We start from the raw sequence: 16518 nt of genomic DNA on the forward strand, positions 1-16518 counted from the left end.
TATTTAGAAGGCGAGACTTGTGAGTTGGATGACATCCATGCATCAGTACTTTACCCCTCTTGGCATATGTTTCTGAGAACCTGTAAGCAAGGCTATTATGCTTACTCACTGAAGAAGTGAACACCAAAATGACAATACATTTATTTCAGATACCTAGTATCTGTATTTAGAAATTGAACATTTAGCCTCAGGCAGGATTCCCCTCAGCTCAACTGATGACTGTGAAAAATGCCCCCTTCGTTTTTTTTGTTAGAGCAGTGAAGAGTAACCATATGAGCTAATTCCTTCTTGCCTTCCCCTTATGCCCCATAATAAAAACTCTTACCTGTGTTGCTGGGGCTAGCTCTAAATCTGATGCTGAATCTGAGTCCAAGGCACCCTTGACTTTGGCCAGCTCAGACTGTGACCTGTTCTCTGTAGACCTATAGATAAACACATTTACACATTCACTTTTCTACACTGGTATAAAACTAGTATAACAGAGTGGGGTAGGAGGCCTAAAACACCGATCCTTATTTTATAGCCAAGTGACTTGTCCAGTCACAAAGAAGGAGTCAGAACTCTAGAGCAGTGCTTCTCAACCTTTTAAGTAGAAAGTACCCCCTAACTTCTGAAAATTTTAATAAGTACCCAAACACTCAATTTTCCAGGGGATTTTATATTTACAGACTAATGTGTGCCATATGTTGGAAGGCCTGTGTAGGTACCTGGGCTAGAGGTGACATTGCCCAAAGCTAGGAGGGCTGAACCCAGTGCCACGCAAATCACGCCACACCAAATTATTACTGGGGAATTTAAAGCACTGCACAATGCGTGGTGCACCAAATTTTTTGCCATAGTTTTGAGAGGAGGAAGGGACAAGAGAGAGAGGAAAAGAGGGCGAGAGAGAGAGAGAGGAAAAGAGGGTGAGAGACAGAGTGTTGGGGTACTCGTGTACCCCCTGCCTGTGTCTTGCGTACCCCATAGGTTGAGAAACTATGCTCTAGAGCACCAGGCTCCCAGTCACCCAATCTCATACCCCTTTCTGTCTGCACACTATTCTAGTTTCCTCTCAGTGTCTTTACGGCAGATAACACAGAAGGGAAATGCACCAGGTCCAATTCAATCTGGTGTTAAATTCTAATGCAGTGATTCTCAACTGGGGTGCCCAAAGATCCTGTTAGGGATATTGTGTTACCCCCAGTCCCTGTGTGAGGAGGTAAATGTTCTTCTCCCCCATCTGGCACCCTGCACCTGCTCCAGTGACTCTAGCAGCACTTGTGGCCATTTCTCTGGGGACTGCCGCTGCTCTCTTCCCTGCCTAAAGCCCCTGTACTGGTCCCCCCATGTTCCCAACAGTGCACTCTGCTGCAAGTGGGTGGGCAGGTAGATGCACAGGCAGAGCTGTGCTTTGCAGCGTGGCTTGTCCTTTCTGCTCCTCCCATGCTTCTGGGGCCAGTGGGGAGGACTGTAGGTATAGTCCTCAGTGCGTGAGACCCTGCAAGAGCAGCCTTAGCAGTGGGAGCCTCCCTTGCCCCCTGAGGTACAGACCAGGGATGGGGAGGGGACAGACTCTGGAAAGAGCAGGGCAAGGGAGAGTGAGGTCCTGCTCCCACAGCCCTATTGGCTAGGGACAGACATTACACACAAACTGGTTTAAGTGATCAGAAACGGGTTTAAACCTATAACAGAATAGACATTCAGTGCAGATAAACCAGTTTGAAAATGGCTGAAACCGGTTTGATATAAACCTGGTTGAATGTAGTATCAGACTTAACTGATTTGGGTCAAACTGGTTTATGCAATGTGTCCCCCAGACTCCTTCCTGGTGTAACTTAAACCAGAGTCCCCCAGAATCCTAGATGGTTTGCAGCCCTGGGCAGGGCTCTCTGTTTCAGAGCAGGGCTGGCCCTGCCCCTCTGCTCCCTGGCTGGAGCTTGGACAGAGACCTGCAGGCACAGCAGCATCTGCCTGGCTTCCCCTTGCCCCACTCCCCCCTCACCAGTCCCTACTCAAGCAGGGATTCCCCACTCTCCTCTCCCACAGCACGGACTGTAGCCAGCATGTGATATGCTAGCTAATGCTGGGAGATGTCTGTGTAAGACAGGACAGTGTCCACTTAGGGCTTTTTGGAGCTAAGCAACAGGTCTGCTGGTACTATCCTTCTGTTCCTTCCTTGGAAAAAATCGTTTAAGAAGAGCTTGAACTAATGAGAGGCTTTTGTTTTCTTGATGGGGTGCTAAATGCTGTGTTATCAATTCCCTGTTAGCTTCCTCCATGGTCAGGAACAGCAAGGGGGGGGGGAGGAGAACCCCACCCTAATCAGAGCATCCTCCTTGGGCCAGGCCACACCACCCTCAGCTCAGCACTGTCAAAGGGAAGGGAGGACTGCTCTAGCACCCCCCAGCTTCTAGCCTGAGCCACTGCAAGCATGTGCCTGCATTTCTTCAGTCCAGAGGGAATGTCTGTATGATTACTAGCCAGGTTACAGTAACCTGCAAAGATTGAATCAATCCAGGCTCAGGATTTTTAAATGTCTGTCCCTAGCTTAAGTGGCACCAGCTAGATCAGTGATTGTCCACTTTTTTAGCCTCAAGACCCCCCCCATCTTTTCCGAATTTAAATCTAAGTGAGGGGCAAGGATTTCTTAGGGTGATATCTTTTTTTGGATCAACTATATAGATGGTCCAATAAAAGACAAATTAGACAAGTTTTCAAATGCAAGGCATTCTTCCACAGGTCTTATCTGAATCAGGCACAGCAGAGTAAAGAACAGTAGTGGGAAGGAAGGAGAGAAATTCCCAGGGGTAGCATACATACAAGTAGCAGAAGAAAATATGTTGATTACAGGGAACTAAAGGCCTATTAAAAAGGAGGAGGGTCATTCTCACCTTTCATGCATGGAAAGACTTCAGAATTCAGGTAAATGTGCTATAAAACCATTATCAATATGTAGTCCTTGGTTCTTTAGAGCGACATGATTTTTCAGCTGGGGTCCCACGAAATGTGGAAAAGTTATGGAAGGGTACCTTCAGGCTAAAAAGGTTAAGAACCACTACTCTAATGAAATTCTCCATGCTAAATCTGACGACAAAATAAATGGTGATATAGGTTAATGTAAAAAACGGATTGGTTTAAAATTGATGCAGGTACATAGAAGTGGCAATGCAGTGATTTGGCAGTCTGAGTGTAGCTTATTCACTAAGCATATATGTACACTGCACAATGTGGTACAATGTAGAGATGCCTGAGGCAACTAAACGGAAGCACCCATCTACAGCCTTTACTAACAGCCCTTGCAACCTCACTGAAGTCAGTGAGGTTACAAATGACATAAGAGAAGGCAGACTTTGCCTTGGATGTATCATCTTCTACTGTTTTGTCATATATCCACATGTTGCACCCCTTGGAGATGTAAATTGCATTTAGTTCACATGCCCCTGAATGCCAAATGAATGCACGCTGCGATGCTTTAACAGCTGCACTTGCTCCCCTGTGCTCGTCCAACCACATTTAGCCTGGCTTGTGCCTCTCGCCGCCATTCATAGTTCCGTTGAACTCCACCTACTCTGTTTTAGGAAACTTGCTGATGCAAGTTAATTTACAATATATTCACTTTCATAGATTTCATAGACATTAGGGCTGGAAGGGACCTTGGAAGATCATCAAGTCCAGCCCCCTACTTGTTAGCTAATGTCTGATGTTTCACTTACCCCTGTTGCTGCAATTAAAATAAATTGGACAATATTGAACAATATTATGAGTTAGGTAACTATAACATTAATGAAAATGTGCATTAATGAAAAGGCTCATTAATGAAAGAGCAGAGCCAGAAATACTATCTTAGGAAGTCAAACGTGTCTTACCATAAAAGCTCTTTTGATGGAGCTCTAGATGATGATGTTCGTTCAGTAGATGGATGGCCCTTGCTGGTCCTATCTCCATGAAAGTTCACTTCATCCCATTTCTCTAGCTGTGTCTGAATATTGACTGCAAAAGAAAATAAGGGTCTGTTAAGGAACCTAACTCATAAAATAATATTTTTTCTATAGCTCTGTGAATGAGTGTTGAGGGAATTGCACTCTAAATCACTAAATCATATGTTTTAATTAAGGCTCAATCCATATTTAATTTACTTCAGCTTTTCAGCTGAAATCCCAGGAGAACTGAAATATCTGAGAACATCAATAATTTACCCAAATCTGGATTTTTCATAACCATTCCAATTCAAAATTTGTAGAAAAGTCTGGGCTCCCTGTTAATGCTTGTTAATTCAATGGAAGAATCACTTTTTGTTTGGATTATGGCAGCTTCTCAGTAGTTTTGGATACTTTTAGTCTACACATCATAGTTCAGATTTTGAAAATCCAGCCTCCATTTAGCATTTGCATTGGGTGGGTACAAATGATGGGAGAGGCAACTGATATTTAGTTGCCAGCCTGATTTTGTTTTCAAACAATGATAGGTTCAGGGCACAGAGAGAAGTGCAGCTCCCCACTGTAGCTGAGAACGCTTTGCAGGAAATGTTCTGAGTTCACTGATCCCCGGGACCAAACAGAAGTTCACTGGTGGTTCCAGCGGGGAGAGGAATCTATCTACCAGCTGTGGCCTGCAACCAGTTTTCACTAGCAGTGGCCCCTCCTCCTTGCAAGGCTGCAAGTTTTTGGAATGGGAGGGGGGAAAGGGAGCTCGCTCTAGGGGTTCCTAGGTGAATTGGAGCCCCCACTTTGAGACTGAACTTCCTCCGCTCCCTTTCCACCCTCCCATTCTGAAAACAGCAACAAGCAACGCAGACAGAAGTTACAGAAGACACTCTGTTTCAAAATGTCTTCATCTGACCCCTCCTGCAACGAGGGGTTTGATTTTCACCAGATTGGCCATTTTTGAAGCAGTCTAGCCATGCCCTTGCATTTGGTCACAGCTCTAGACCACTTTTTGTGCCCAGATCAGGAAAAAAGTGTTACTTCTGTTTGTGCCCTCTGACTCTCTATTTGAAAATCAGGCTCTTTAAAAGCTTTTACTGTAGTGACAGGAAACTCTGCTACTTTGAGACAAGCGTCTTTCTCCTAGCCAATTTTCTGTTGCAGATGGTTGTGATTCAGTCTGGGCAAGAGACCTGAATTTACTTTCTCCTGGACTCGACAGGATATTAATTTTTTTTGTTTCCTTAACCTCTATGAATCCCGTTCTTGGAATGGAGCTCGCACCATTCTCAGCTTCCCTGGGATGATATTATTAGGCAAAACAGTGGGTATAATACAGTAGATATTTGTGACATTTGCTGTATCTGAAAAAGATGGGTGACATGGATCTGGCTGGTTTGAGAGCTGCCCCAAATTCTAACGATGCCCCTTGCTGAGGACTTTATTTTAATGAGGAATTCCTAGAATTTGGTTAATTTTTTTTCCAAAGCATTTCTTGAAAGGGTTCACAGATCCAGGGTACAAAACTGTTGTTAATCCTTTACACATTTATTGAACGTTACTGGGAGTGTGTGCCATGGTGAAGAAAAGCATAGCAATGGGGTAATGAGATAAGTGTTTAGCAGGCACCTGTGCTGAGACTGTATTGAACTGTGTTGAACTTGGATGGTAGATGGCAGATAGATTTCTTCCCTGAATAGTCCTTGCATTACGCTGCACAGCAGAAGGCACTGCACTCTTCTACTATATCATCATTTAAAACTCTAATTTTTCATTTGGATGTTATTCCTCTTTTGCTGTAAAGATTTTCCACAGCAAACTGTAATCTTTCTTTCCATGACTCTGGGAGAGAATGCCTAGAATGCTGCATTTAATCCTGAGCATCTCAATCTCCCCAACATGAACAAATTGGGTCCTCAAAAAACCTAAGAAATGTAGGTGCTTAACCTGCATTGACTACAATGGAAATAGATCTCTAGCTCACATGGGTAACTTTTTAAAATCCCACCTGGAGACAACCTAGAAGTTGCCCCTTTTCCCCCCAATAATTTTATCTAACAGACTGTCCACTGAAGCACTTGGCGAGAAGCATTAAACAGCATTAGTAATATTTTAGGTATACAGAACTAAAACTTGGCAAGCCTAGGCCTTTTTCTGGTGGCTGCCTTCTTAACGTTAGAAACTAATATGGAATCACTAGAGACTGTACATCTCTTTGGATCCAGCCCAGCTTGGTAAAGTATTATCACACTGATGATTGTTATGAAACGAAGATGTGGACCAAGACTAGTTCCTACTAGATAAATACTGACATCATAAACAGTCCTCACAACTGACATGGAGTGAAACTTTGAAAAAGAACAAGTGATTCATAGATTCAGAGGTGCTAGGGTCAGAAGGGACCTCAACAGATCATTGAGTCGGACCCCCTGCCCTGGGCAGGAAAGAGTGCTGGGTCAGATGACCCCAGCCAGATGCCTATGCAGCCTTCTCTTGAAGAGCCCCAAGACAGGGGAGAGCACCACCTCCCTTGGAAGCCTATTCCAAATTTTGGCCACCCTTACCGTGAAGAAGTTTTTCCTGCTATCTAGCCTAAATCTGCTCTCTATCAGTTTGTGACCATGTTACCCCAAGTAACAGTTGTGCTTCTTGTTACCCCAAGAGGTGCCCCGGTGAACAGAGCATCTCCAGTCCCTTGCTGTGTCCCCCTTCTCAATTTGTAGGTGGCCACAAGATCACCTCTCAGCCTTCTCTTGTGGAGGCTGAAGAGGTCCAGGGGCCTCAGTCTCTCCTCATAGGGCTTGTCCTGTAAGCCCCTGACTATACGAGTGACCCTCCTCTGGATCCTCTCAAGTCTATCAACATCCTTCTTGAAGTATGGTGCCCAAAACTGGACGCAGTACTCCAACTGCAGTCTGACCAATGCCACATAGAGGGGAAAGTATCACCTCCTTGGATCTATTTGTCACGCATCTGCTGATTAACGATAAAGTGCAGTTAGCTTTGCTGATGATTTCATCACACTGACGACTCATGTTCATCTTGGATCCACTATGACTCCGAGATCCCTTTCTGCTTCTGTGCTGCTGAGAGGGTCACTGCCCAGCCAGTAGGTGTGCTGGATATTTTTGCACCCTAGGTGCAGCACTCTGCACTTGTCCTTGATGTATTTGCATTCAACTGCTCTCTTTCATTGAAAACACTATAATTATGTTCAGAACCCGATGTTCCATTGCATCATCCACCTTTTCCAGGGCATTGTGTGTCATCATTTATACCCATGTAAACTTGAGGCCACAGTTGGTATAAAATGCTGCTAAATCACAATGACCACCCACTGCACTCACTTGGAAATGACCACATAAATGGAGTGCAATAGAGAACTTTTTCCTATGTATTTTTTGTGATAGCAGCAAGAAGGAAAATGTGATAACACTGCTGAAATATCCTGTTCTCACCTAAATCTAATGAAGACTTCTCTGGACCTCTGACTGCCAGGACCTTCTGCTCAGCATCTGCTTTAATAAGGTCTGAGCTGTCTGTCTTCTTTCTATGGGCTGCAGCCTTCAAGCCTTCATCTCGGGATGCATTCTCTGACTTCTTCACCTTGCTTTGGGTTTGTATGACAGGTTCACTGAGGTCCAAGAGATCCAAACCTGTGGACAATACTATCAGAGCCACAAAATGTTAGAACTCAGTGCTGCACTATACTTCAATTCGTATACTCAATTCTAGTTCATCCTTATTCTTTATAAATTATGTTTAAACGAACATGAAGGACTTGAATTAAATCATACACATTCACATTTAGCTACAGTAAATGTAATGTAGTTACGGTGGTAAAGATGTTCATGAGTGACTGTGTTTTTTGAGTGCTTCCATCACCTAAAAGGGGCTGTTTGTAAAAAGGATTCCCAGCTTGAAAATGAGACCTTCTTAAGTTGTGTCAAGTCAGACACCTGAAATCATTGATTACTTTTGACAATCTTGACTTTAATAGTTTTCCACCAAATATTGGTGTTCTCAGTGCTTTACCAAATGAAAGCAAAACCATTGAGTGCCAGCTGATTATAACACTACTTTTGTGTCTTGATCCATTTTGGAGAAGATCCACGTCTGGACCTGGTACCTTGCAAATACTTCACATTCAGAGATTTCAAAGGCGTATGTGAGGATTTAGGAGTATGTTTTCCTTTGTCTTTAAGCTGCCATGCTGTAATACCTCTTTCACAATTTTCATAATGGAAAAAATAACCACGCTGAGGCATTCTTTGCTAGCCTTACTCAAGCAACTTGTCCTAGTGAAGTCTCTGGGACCACCCATGTGAGCCAGAGAAAGGATAACTTGGCCTCGTGTATTTACATTGCTTTAGAGAGAGAACTCCAGACCCAATAGGAATGTGAATACTTAGTGCATGTCTGCACTGATTCTTAGGGGCCAGCATGAGGGTCACTGCCAGCCTAGCCCAAGGCATTAAAGTTTCTGTGCATATCTGAAAACCCCAGTCTAAAATGTTGCTATGGATTGGGCACCATAATTACCCTTATTCTAAGAAAGTTTTCAGAAACAGTTATGCTCAATTGTGGAAGCAGAGAGCTGAAATACCTTATTTACCCGAATCCAAGATGACTCTTTGAATTTAAGATGATACATTTGCTATACTTTTCCATGTATATAATCTAGTTGCTGGTGGGTCATCTTAAATTCATCCTTTCCACCACTGTGGTGGGGAAAGCAGTGGGGGGTGGGGGGGGGCAAGGAGCCAGACCCCTGCTTGTTGTCCTCCTGCCCCTTGCCCCCTCTATGCTGTGCACGTCCCCTCTGCCATTTGCCCCCCTTCCTGCCCTTTGCCCGTCTGCCACATAAACCCCTTCTATGTGCCCTCTTTCCCCCCGATGTGCCTGTGCCTGACCCTTGCTACCTGCCCTTGTCCCTGCTCCTCCCACTGCCTGCACGCTCCCACTACTTACCTTCTGTGTGGCTCCAGCACAATCAGGTTCAGTGGCCCCAGCCTGGCCAGGCAGAAGCAGCGGTGATGGCTCTGGGCCTGGCTGGGTTGGGAATGAAGCTGGAGCAGAAGACAAGTGGCAGGCTGTGTTGTCTCCACTGTGCTCCACTGAAGCTGCACACCTCAGATGTCCCCTGTGCTCCAACCCTTCACAACCCCCAGCCATGGGGCCCTCCCCTGCTGCAAGAGCCACCCCTGTTTGCTGGAGCCAGCTGCCCTGGGCCAGTACTCAAATCTAAGATAAGGCTTCCTCCCCTCATGTTGACTGGGAAGGAAAATCCTTGTCTTGGGCTTGAGTAAATATGGTCATAGCAGCTTTCTTCTTAGCAGCAGGAACATGTCTCTGTCTAAAATAATGGCAAATGGGGTCGTATGGGTTTGGCTGGCTATTGTTTTGTGAAAATTTGTATACTGATGACTGAGAGGTAGACATGATCTGAGATGAGAGACAAGAAGCAGTTATAGGATGGTCAAGACATAGTCAAAACAAGCACAGGGGATGTGATCTTGAGAGAAAGCAAGAGTGAGAGGTTTGGAGCACTCCTGAAGGCACAGGATCTTGTTTGGATCTTGTTGTGTTTAGAGCAGGCTTGTCCAACGTACGGCCCACGGGCCGCCATGCGGCCCTCCAAGCTGTTTTCTAAGGCCCGAGGTGCTGCGATGGGAAACGAAAGCAAACACTGTACTTTCGTTTTGGGGGGTGGTGATGTGATACTGCTTCCTGTGAGGTCTTTGAATATGGCTCGCCGGCCCACTGGGTGATAAAAAGTTCATGATCCGGCCCCCCATTCAAAAAGGGTGGACACCCCTGGCTTAGAGGAACGGTATATTACATACTCTTTGTGAAAAAAAAAAGGCTTGAATTCAAAGCACCTCCAATATTAATCTCAATAAAAAACACCCACATATCCCCAAATCTGCCTAACTCCTTGGGTTAAAAAGGGGTAACTATATTAAGTAATTAGCTGGGGGAATTTATTTTTCCATCTGCTGATTACAAGGAGCACATAAAAAAGCTGAACTGCTTTGGATGTATTTATTACAGGGCCAATGTCAACACAAAAATCACAAACCTGAATCGTTACGTACGCATTGATACAAATGACATGTAAGACTATAATAACAAAAAACGTTACAGAAAACCTACTTTTCTCTTTTTTTTCAGTTTGTTTAGTAGATGTTTTAGGCAGAACTTTATGTCTAATCAGTTGTGCTGTTTCATCTGTGTAGGTGGTCAGTCTCTGTTTAAGTGGATCTATTATACAGTAACAAAGGAGAACATTTTTTTCAAAAATTAGTAAATGTGATTGTAAAGCAATAAAAACATAATGGGTATTTTGGGGCAGAGTTAATAGCTATAATTACTTTAATTTTTAATGAATGCTGACTCTTTAACTATCTGCCTGTCTATCTAGCTATTGATCTATTTGTTCAGCCCAATATATTTATCTCTGCTAAGGAAGAGCTCTTACTTTACTGGTCTTCATTTAAGTAAATGTTCAGTTTTCAATGGAAAGCTGCACATTGTTTGAAATACCTATTCATTATAGCTGAAGATAAAAATCCAGCTCTCTAATGAAGGAATTAGTTATTTTAATAATTTGAGAATAAATTAATTTTAATCCAATGCCTTCTCACAGGACAAACCATTTTACAAACCGTTGACTAGCAGCAACCTGGTTTCTGGAGCCAATGCTGCAAGACAGTGTCCTCGCCTTCATCCTGAATGCTTTTAGTATTACACTCTCATTTTATGATTGGCTCTACTATGCCATTCGAATCTAAGCCAAATAAGACTTTTATTGCATTTTTTTCAATAGCAAAGCAGCCAAGCTCTGTTGTAGCTTTTTTGTTCTTTTTCACAGTAGAGTGAAAAAAAGCTGTTTGGTATATCTTTTTGACTAAGCTGTCAATAAAGCAAGCCTGTAAATAATAAGGAATTAGTAGCAGGAAGTTTGGCGTGACTTTTACAAGTAGAAACAGAGTCAAGTTTGCCTTAGGTTTTTGATAAAGGATCTTTATGGAAGCAATCTAGTGCTCCCCTGTGGGTAGTACAACACTGTTCCCATAATTTAGGTGGGTGTAAATGCTGCCATGAGAAAAAGAAACCATACAGGAAATAGTTTCAAGGATAACGAAACCTCTGAACCAGCTGGACAGCAATAATCTTGGTGTTAAGCAGAATATTGTTCAACAGGGGTTTTGCTGTAATGTAATTTAATGCTATTTTTTTGTTTCTAACTGAAACTCACTTCACCTGTACCCTAAAGAGTAGATAGATTTTTGGTGGTTGTGTGATGGCTTCTAGGCTTGGCTGTCTCTGTGGATTTGAACTGGAGACCTCCATAGCTAAAACACACAAGCTGCTACGTCTTGACCTAAAGCTCTTTTGTCAGGATTGAGACACTCTTGCATTTTATGCATATTGGGCACAGAAACAGGTTTACAGCACATACTAACCAGTGCAGTATGTGGGCACTCTGCTTGGGGACTTATCCAAAAACTGGACTGACAATATTTTAAACACAGCCCAAATGAAAGCTGGCCATTGGGTGGAATGATCTTCGTAGAAATAAGACCACATCTAGAGAAACCTCTAAACAAATATTTCAGAATTAATCATAAACCATGATCTCTAAACTTAAGGGGTTCAGATAAAACAAGGTATACGTTGGTTAAGGTTTCACAAAGCAATGATCAGGTGGAGGATTTGCTAACTAACATCAGTTTTCCGACACACTGAAAGTAGAGCCACTTAATGCAACTTGGGAGCTCCAATGCTTTGGTATAACACGGGACCTGAATCCAAACATCCAGGTTTACTTTTTCATTTTGAAAACTCCCAGCCAGCCGAAAGGGTTAGCTACTTCCATGTTAGCCCATTTGTAATTAAATACTAGGCACCAGTTTTGTAAAAATAACGATTACACTTTTTGGGAAACAAACATAAATCGTCACATTAATTCTTTCTGGCTGATGATGACACCAGGAAATGAGTTACCTGCTGTATTCGATGTTACCGGCCTTGCAATAGCCTCTGATTTGGTTTCACAGAGAAAGTCATCAATAGAAGGACTCAGGAGGGGTCTGCTTTCTTGTTGCTCATTCACCAGCTACCAACAGAAAAACATAGGGGTCAAAGGGCTTTGTTGAGATGCAGAATTTAAAGGAATAAAACGTATCTTGCAACAGAATTTTCCTTGTTTCTGCTTGTGGGAGAGGAGAAAAAGACTGCATTCCTTAGCACAGTTGCCAGAGGTACAGGCAGCTTTGGATTTAAATCTGAACTATTGGTTGTTCTTTCTGAGTATTTTAAAATGATGTTCACATTTTACAGGCATCAACAGAAGGAAGGACCCATGCTGTTTTGCTCTTGCAGTCGCTACAGGTTTTTGACTGTGAGCCATATTAATTAATGCTTGGCATAACTATTCTCAAGTGAAGAAACTAATTTGGCCTTCTCTATCCCCAGCAAACCAGAAGTGCCAATTTTTGCAGTACATGGAAGGACTCCTTTTCCGGTTCTCTCTCACACACAGAACTTGGACAGCCACATTTCAATTCCAACATACACATTAGTCCCTTAAAAGTAACCTGCTGTGACATGAGACACTTCTATGAAATGCAAGAATGTAACAGTGACACTGGTGAACCCTGTGGAGTCTGTGAACCTCTTGAATGAGTTTTTGGCTATGTAGGGGGGCCACACATCTAGTCTGGATTTATGAACTGTTTTCTCTTGTAATGTTAATTGTGTGAGTTTTTTTTTAAACAAATTTCCTGCCGGCTAAAGGTAAGCCTCTACTATAGCACAGATGAAAAACAGTCTGTGGCACGCAACTGAGTTTTTGCAGTTCTCTCGGCAGGATCACAGCCTAAGCAGATGCAGTGGAGTGGCCTGTTGTGATGATGTGATTTGTATTGATCTTATCTTTTAAAATCTTTCCCTCCCTGTTATCTTTATTTTTGCTCCATTTCGCCTTCTCCCTTTCTCCCTCTTCCTATTTTCCCTTTATCAAAATCTTTTTTTTCGGTAGCTTTTCAACATGGTTCAAACTTTCAAGCCCAGGATACTAGATAAATGGCAACTGGGTAAAATGGCATTTGTTTATTCATGTATGACCTCTATCAAGAGGAGCCTGCCAATATAAATTTATATGAAAATATTGTTTACAAATACACACTGGGGTATATCAGTATTTAGCTACTGTTATAATAGAGCTGCCTCTTGAATTAAGGGTAGCAGAAGAATTAGCTCCCACTGTTCTTGCACAGTTTGATTCTTTAAGGTGATGAGCACCTACAGAGTATTCAGCACATTATTAATCAAGGTCCCAAGTAAAGACTGGAGCTGATAAGAGAGAGCATGCCAATTTATGTGAAGGGTCTAATTTTCATGCCTCTAAGGCTTATTGTGTTTGTTTAACAGTGCATCCATTTGTATATGCAGTATAATGATACATTTATAAATATGTATCGTATGTATCATAAATATGTATGTATGCATATATATATACCCATATACATATGTACCCAATCCTTGTGTGCATCTGAGTAGAGGTTTATGCAAGCAAAATGATTAGGGATCTGAGGGTGTAACAACTGGTGTGCCAGTGGGTACATATGTGAACAGTTTGAAAATCCAGAAATAACATAGTTTCCAACACCCTGTGATTTGAGTACATGCTGCAATTAAATGCATGTAACACAATTACTTGTGTGGTGTTGATCAATTTTCCCCAAGCTACTCACTTGAACTAAGGTCATAGTCTGTTTTTTTGAATATATATAAAGGCAATTTGGGGAATTTCTACATTTGAGCTGGAAACTGCATTTATACTAGATCGGGGTGGGCAATTATTTTGGGCGGAGGGCCGCTTACTGAGTTTTGGCAAGCCATCGAGGGCCGCATGACAGGCAGCCAGGGGCAGACAGATATTAATTTTCTAAGTTTTTTTTACAGGTCCCGCAGACCGGATGGAATGGCCTGGCAGGCCGCATCCGGCCCCCGGGCTGCATTTTGCCCACCCGTGTACTAGATACTGATTTTTCATTTTTATCAGTGGTGGATCTGTCTGGATACACTGTTTCCTGAGCTACACTTACGCTAAATGTTGGTGTTTAAAACATATTACTCTGAAACGTGGTTCATATCCTCAGATATCACTTCTGTGTTTCATTTATTTTTTTATTTCTAGGACTGTGCGTGATAGTCTCCTACCTGCTTTTATTGGTGGGAAATCCAATTAGATGCTTAACTGATGCTCATCCAAACTCTCTCTTTCGGTAAACATTGTCTCTTCCCCCTCAATAAAATAGGGTTAAACTGCTACAGGCTGACTTTCACCTATCACAGAGTATGTATGGGCACATGGACAGGTATTGAGGAGCAGCTGGTGCTTTGTGAGTCCCCTCCCTCTTTGACTTGCTGTAGTTCGTTTGTCTACATACGAACACTAACGTTTTCTTGGGGGTATTGGACCTCATGTTAAATCATCTCACAGTCAACCAGTGAGACACTGCTCTTCCTCTCTTGCATTAGCATACCTCATTTGAGGATCCAGCCTCACTAAAACTTTTTCTGCTAAACCTGTGCAATGCTGCTGGCAGGGGCAGACCCAGGGGGTGCAGTTGCACCCCCTTTGATTCCTCTTCCACCCAGACTTAAAAACCATTTGCTGGCAGGGACAGTGGCATTTCTATTCTAGTAATACTAAGAAAGTCAATCCACTTCATGGCTCATTATCATTTCCCTGATTCCTGTTTACTCTCTCCATCCACAGGTGTTAATGACTCTCTATCCTTTTTAAATGGTCTTGATATTTCACTGTTCAAACTGTCCTTTCTTCTGCCAATCCCTGGTGATGTCTCTTGTGTTTTACAGCCCTGCAAACCTTTTTTTTTAATTTTAGCAAAAAACCTTGACTCAAGTATAGTTATATTAACTCAGATGTAAAAAGGACTGGCAGTGAAGTATTAGAGGTACTGTCCAAGTGCTCAGGAAGGCTAGATCTTGTTTTATGACTTTGAATAAAAGAGATAGGGTTGTAGGTTGTAGCCGTGTTGGTCTAAGGACATCCAGGAAGAGCACACACCAGCTGCTCAGCCTGACAAAGAGTTTTTGAACCCGAAAACTTGCTTAATTTTTTTTCCAACTAATTAAGTTGGTCTAATAAAAGATATCAGACTCACCCAAAGAACCTTGTCTGCTAATAAAAGAGATATAGATTTAACTATAATCACTACGGGACTAATGATACAATATCCTTTGACTATTTTTGCCTAGTTTGTGTTTTTTTGAAGCTTCATATATACTCTAGCACATTCTGGTAGTTATATTTGGTTTTTCGCTTTGCTCTTAAACTGGATAATACAGTGCAAGCCGCCTACTTTATTAGCAAAGCTTCTAGTTTCTCTTTAACTGGAGAAAATACTTGTTGTGTTGTAGGATGATGAGCCGCACCTGCTCCCCACTTTCCACCCATAGCTACAGGTTTGCACTCTGAACACAAAACCCAGCAGAAGGATTGTCAGACTCCTTGGGTTAATGGTATCTTCAAAGGTGTTTGTATGCGACATAAGGATTCTTATAGAAAAGTCCTATAAAATGTGATAGGGAGGAAACTATAGGGTTTTACAGAAAATCAGTTAAGACCTTAAAGAATTGAATAGAAAATACTGTATTACAGAAATTGTTTCTGTACTGCTTTAACTATCCTATAGGCTAGGGTTATGATACAGTAGAAATCGGATTCTTTCTAGGGTTTGGTTCTTTAACCCCCTGGGAAGTTGTGGGATTGTGAACTAGGTGGAGAGTGCACGCGGTCTCAGGAAACAGCTGGGTGAGACTGCTGAGGTGCTCCAGGTATTTTGCTGAGGCTTTTCTTGCACAGAGCCTTGCTTCTGCACTCTGCTCTGTGAACAGTTGCTGTGCTCCTGTTGAGAGGAGAAGTGGCACCCTTGGAAGTAAAGGCTGCAGCAGTCAACTGAGTGGCTCATCATTAATTTGGCAACCTGCTCTGAATTAAGCAGGTTTTGAACCACGCAGGTACAAAAAATGCCAGTGCTACTGTGTACAATTACATTATTTGGGATAGTTAAAAAATTAGAATTTCCATTACTTTATGGAATGGAAATTATGTTATTTCATATTTCACAGGAGGATGGTGTGATGCATGCTCTCCTGGGCAGGAAATTCTCTTGTGTTGAGGCTAGGGGTCCAGAATTTCCTGCCCAGGAGAGCATCCATCACACCATCCTCCTGTGACATATGAAATATCTTAACCAGAAAGAAACATAATTCAGTATCCAGCTTGACACCGGACAACATTGAGGTAAACAGACAGTTCTAACTTTTATCTGAGCCTAATTTGCACAGTTCCAGCCAGGAGATCTTACATCACCTTTAGCTCTTCTGTGAACTATGAATTTTCATTTCTACCTAGGAGAAATTTTACAACCTTTGCATTCTCCTATGCCTGAGGAAGGGCGAGTGTGCCCGAAAGCTTGCAAATAAAGGCATTTTGGGGGGCAAATATCTAGTTAGTCTAATAAAAGATATCACCTCTGCCACGAGATCTGATTCCTTTTGCCTGTAGACCAAAATA

The 16518-nt window shown here is 42.6% G+C and overlaps 1 protein-coding gene across 2 annotated transcripts in view; it reads right to left on the minus strand.

The window, feature by feature from the left end:
* Positions 1-16518, minus strand: part of PEX5L (peroxisomal biogenesis factor 5 like) — a 98417-nt gene that overhangs the window by 59360 nt on the left and 22539 nt on the right. Inside the window, exons 2-6 of one of the 2 annotated variants that reach the window (XM_019503344.1) lie at positions 11913-12024; positions 10059-10166; positions 7361-7570; positions 3846-3969; positions 326-422 (exon numbers count right to left, since the gene is read on the minus strand). In XM_019503344.1, the coding sequence (XP_019358889.1) occupies positions 326-422; positions 3846-3969; positions 7361-7570; positions 10059-10166; positions 11913-12024 (651 nt within the window). The remainder of the gene's footprint in view (positions 1-325; positions 423-3845; positions 3970-7360; positions 7571-10058; positions 10167-11912; positions 12025-16518) is intronic. The other variant, XM_019503345.1, reaches the window with a different exon arrangement.

Source organism: Gavialis gangeticus, unplaced genomic scaffold (assembly GCF_001723915.1).
Source record: "Gavialis gangeticus isolate Ggan-Ray unplaced genomic scaffold, GavGan_comp1, whole genome shotgun sequence".
NCBI classification, from domain to species: Eukaryota; Metazoa; Chordata; order Crocodylia; family Gavialidae; genus Gavialis; species Gavialis gangeticus.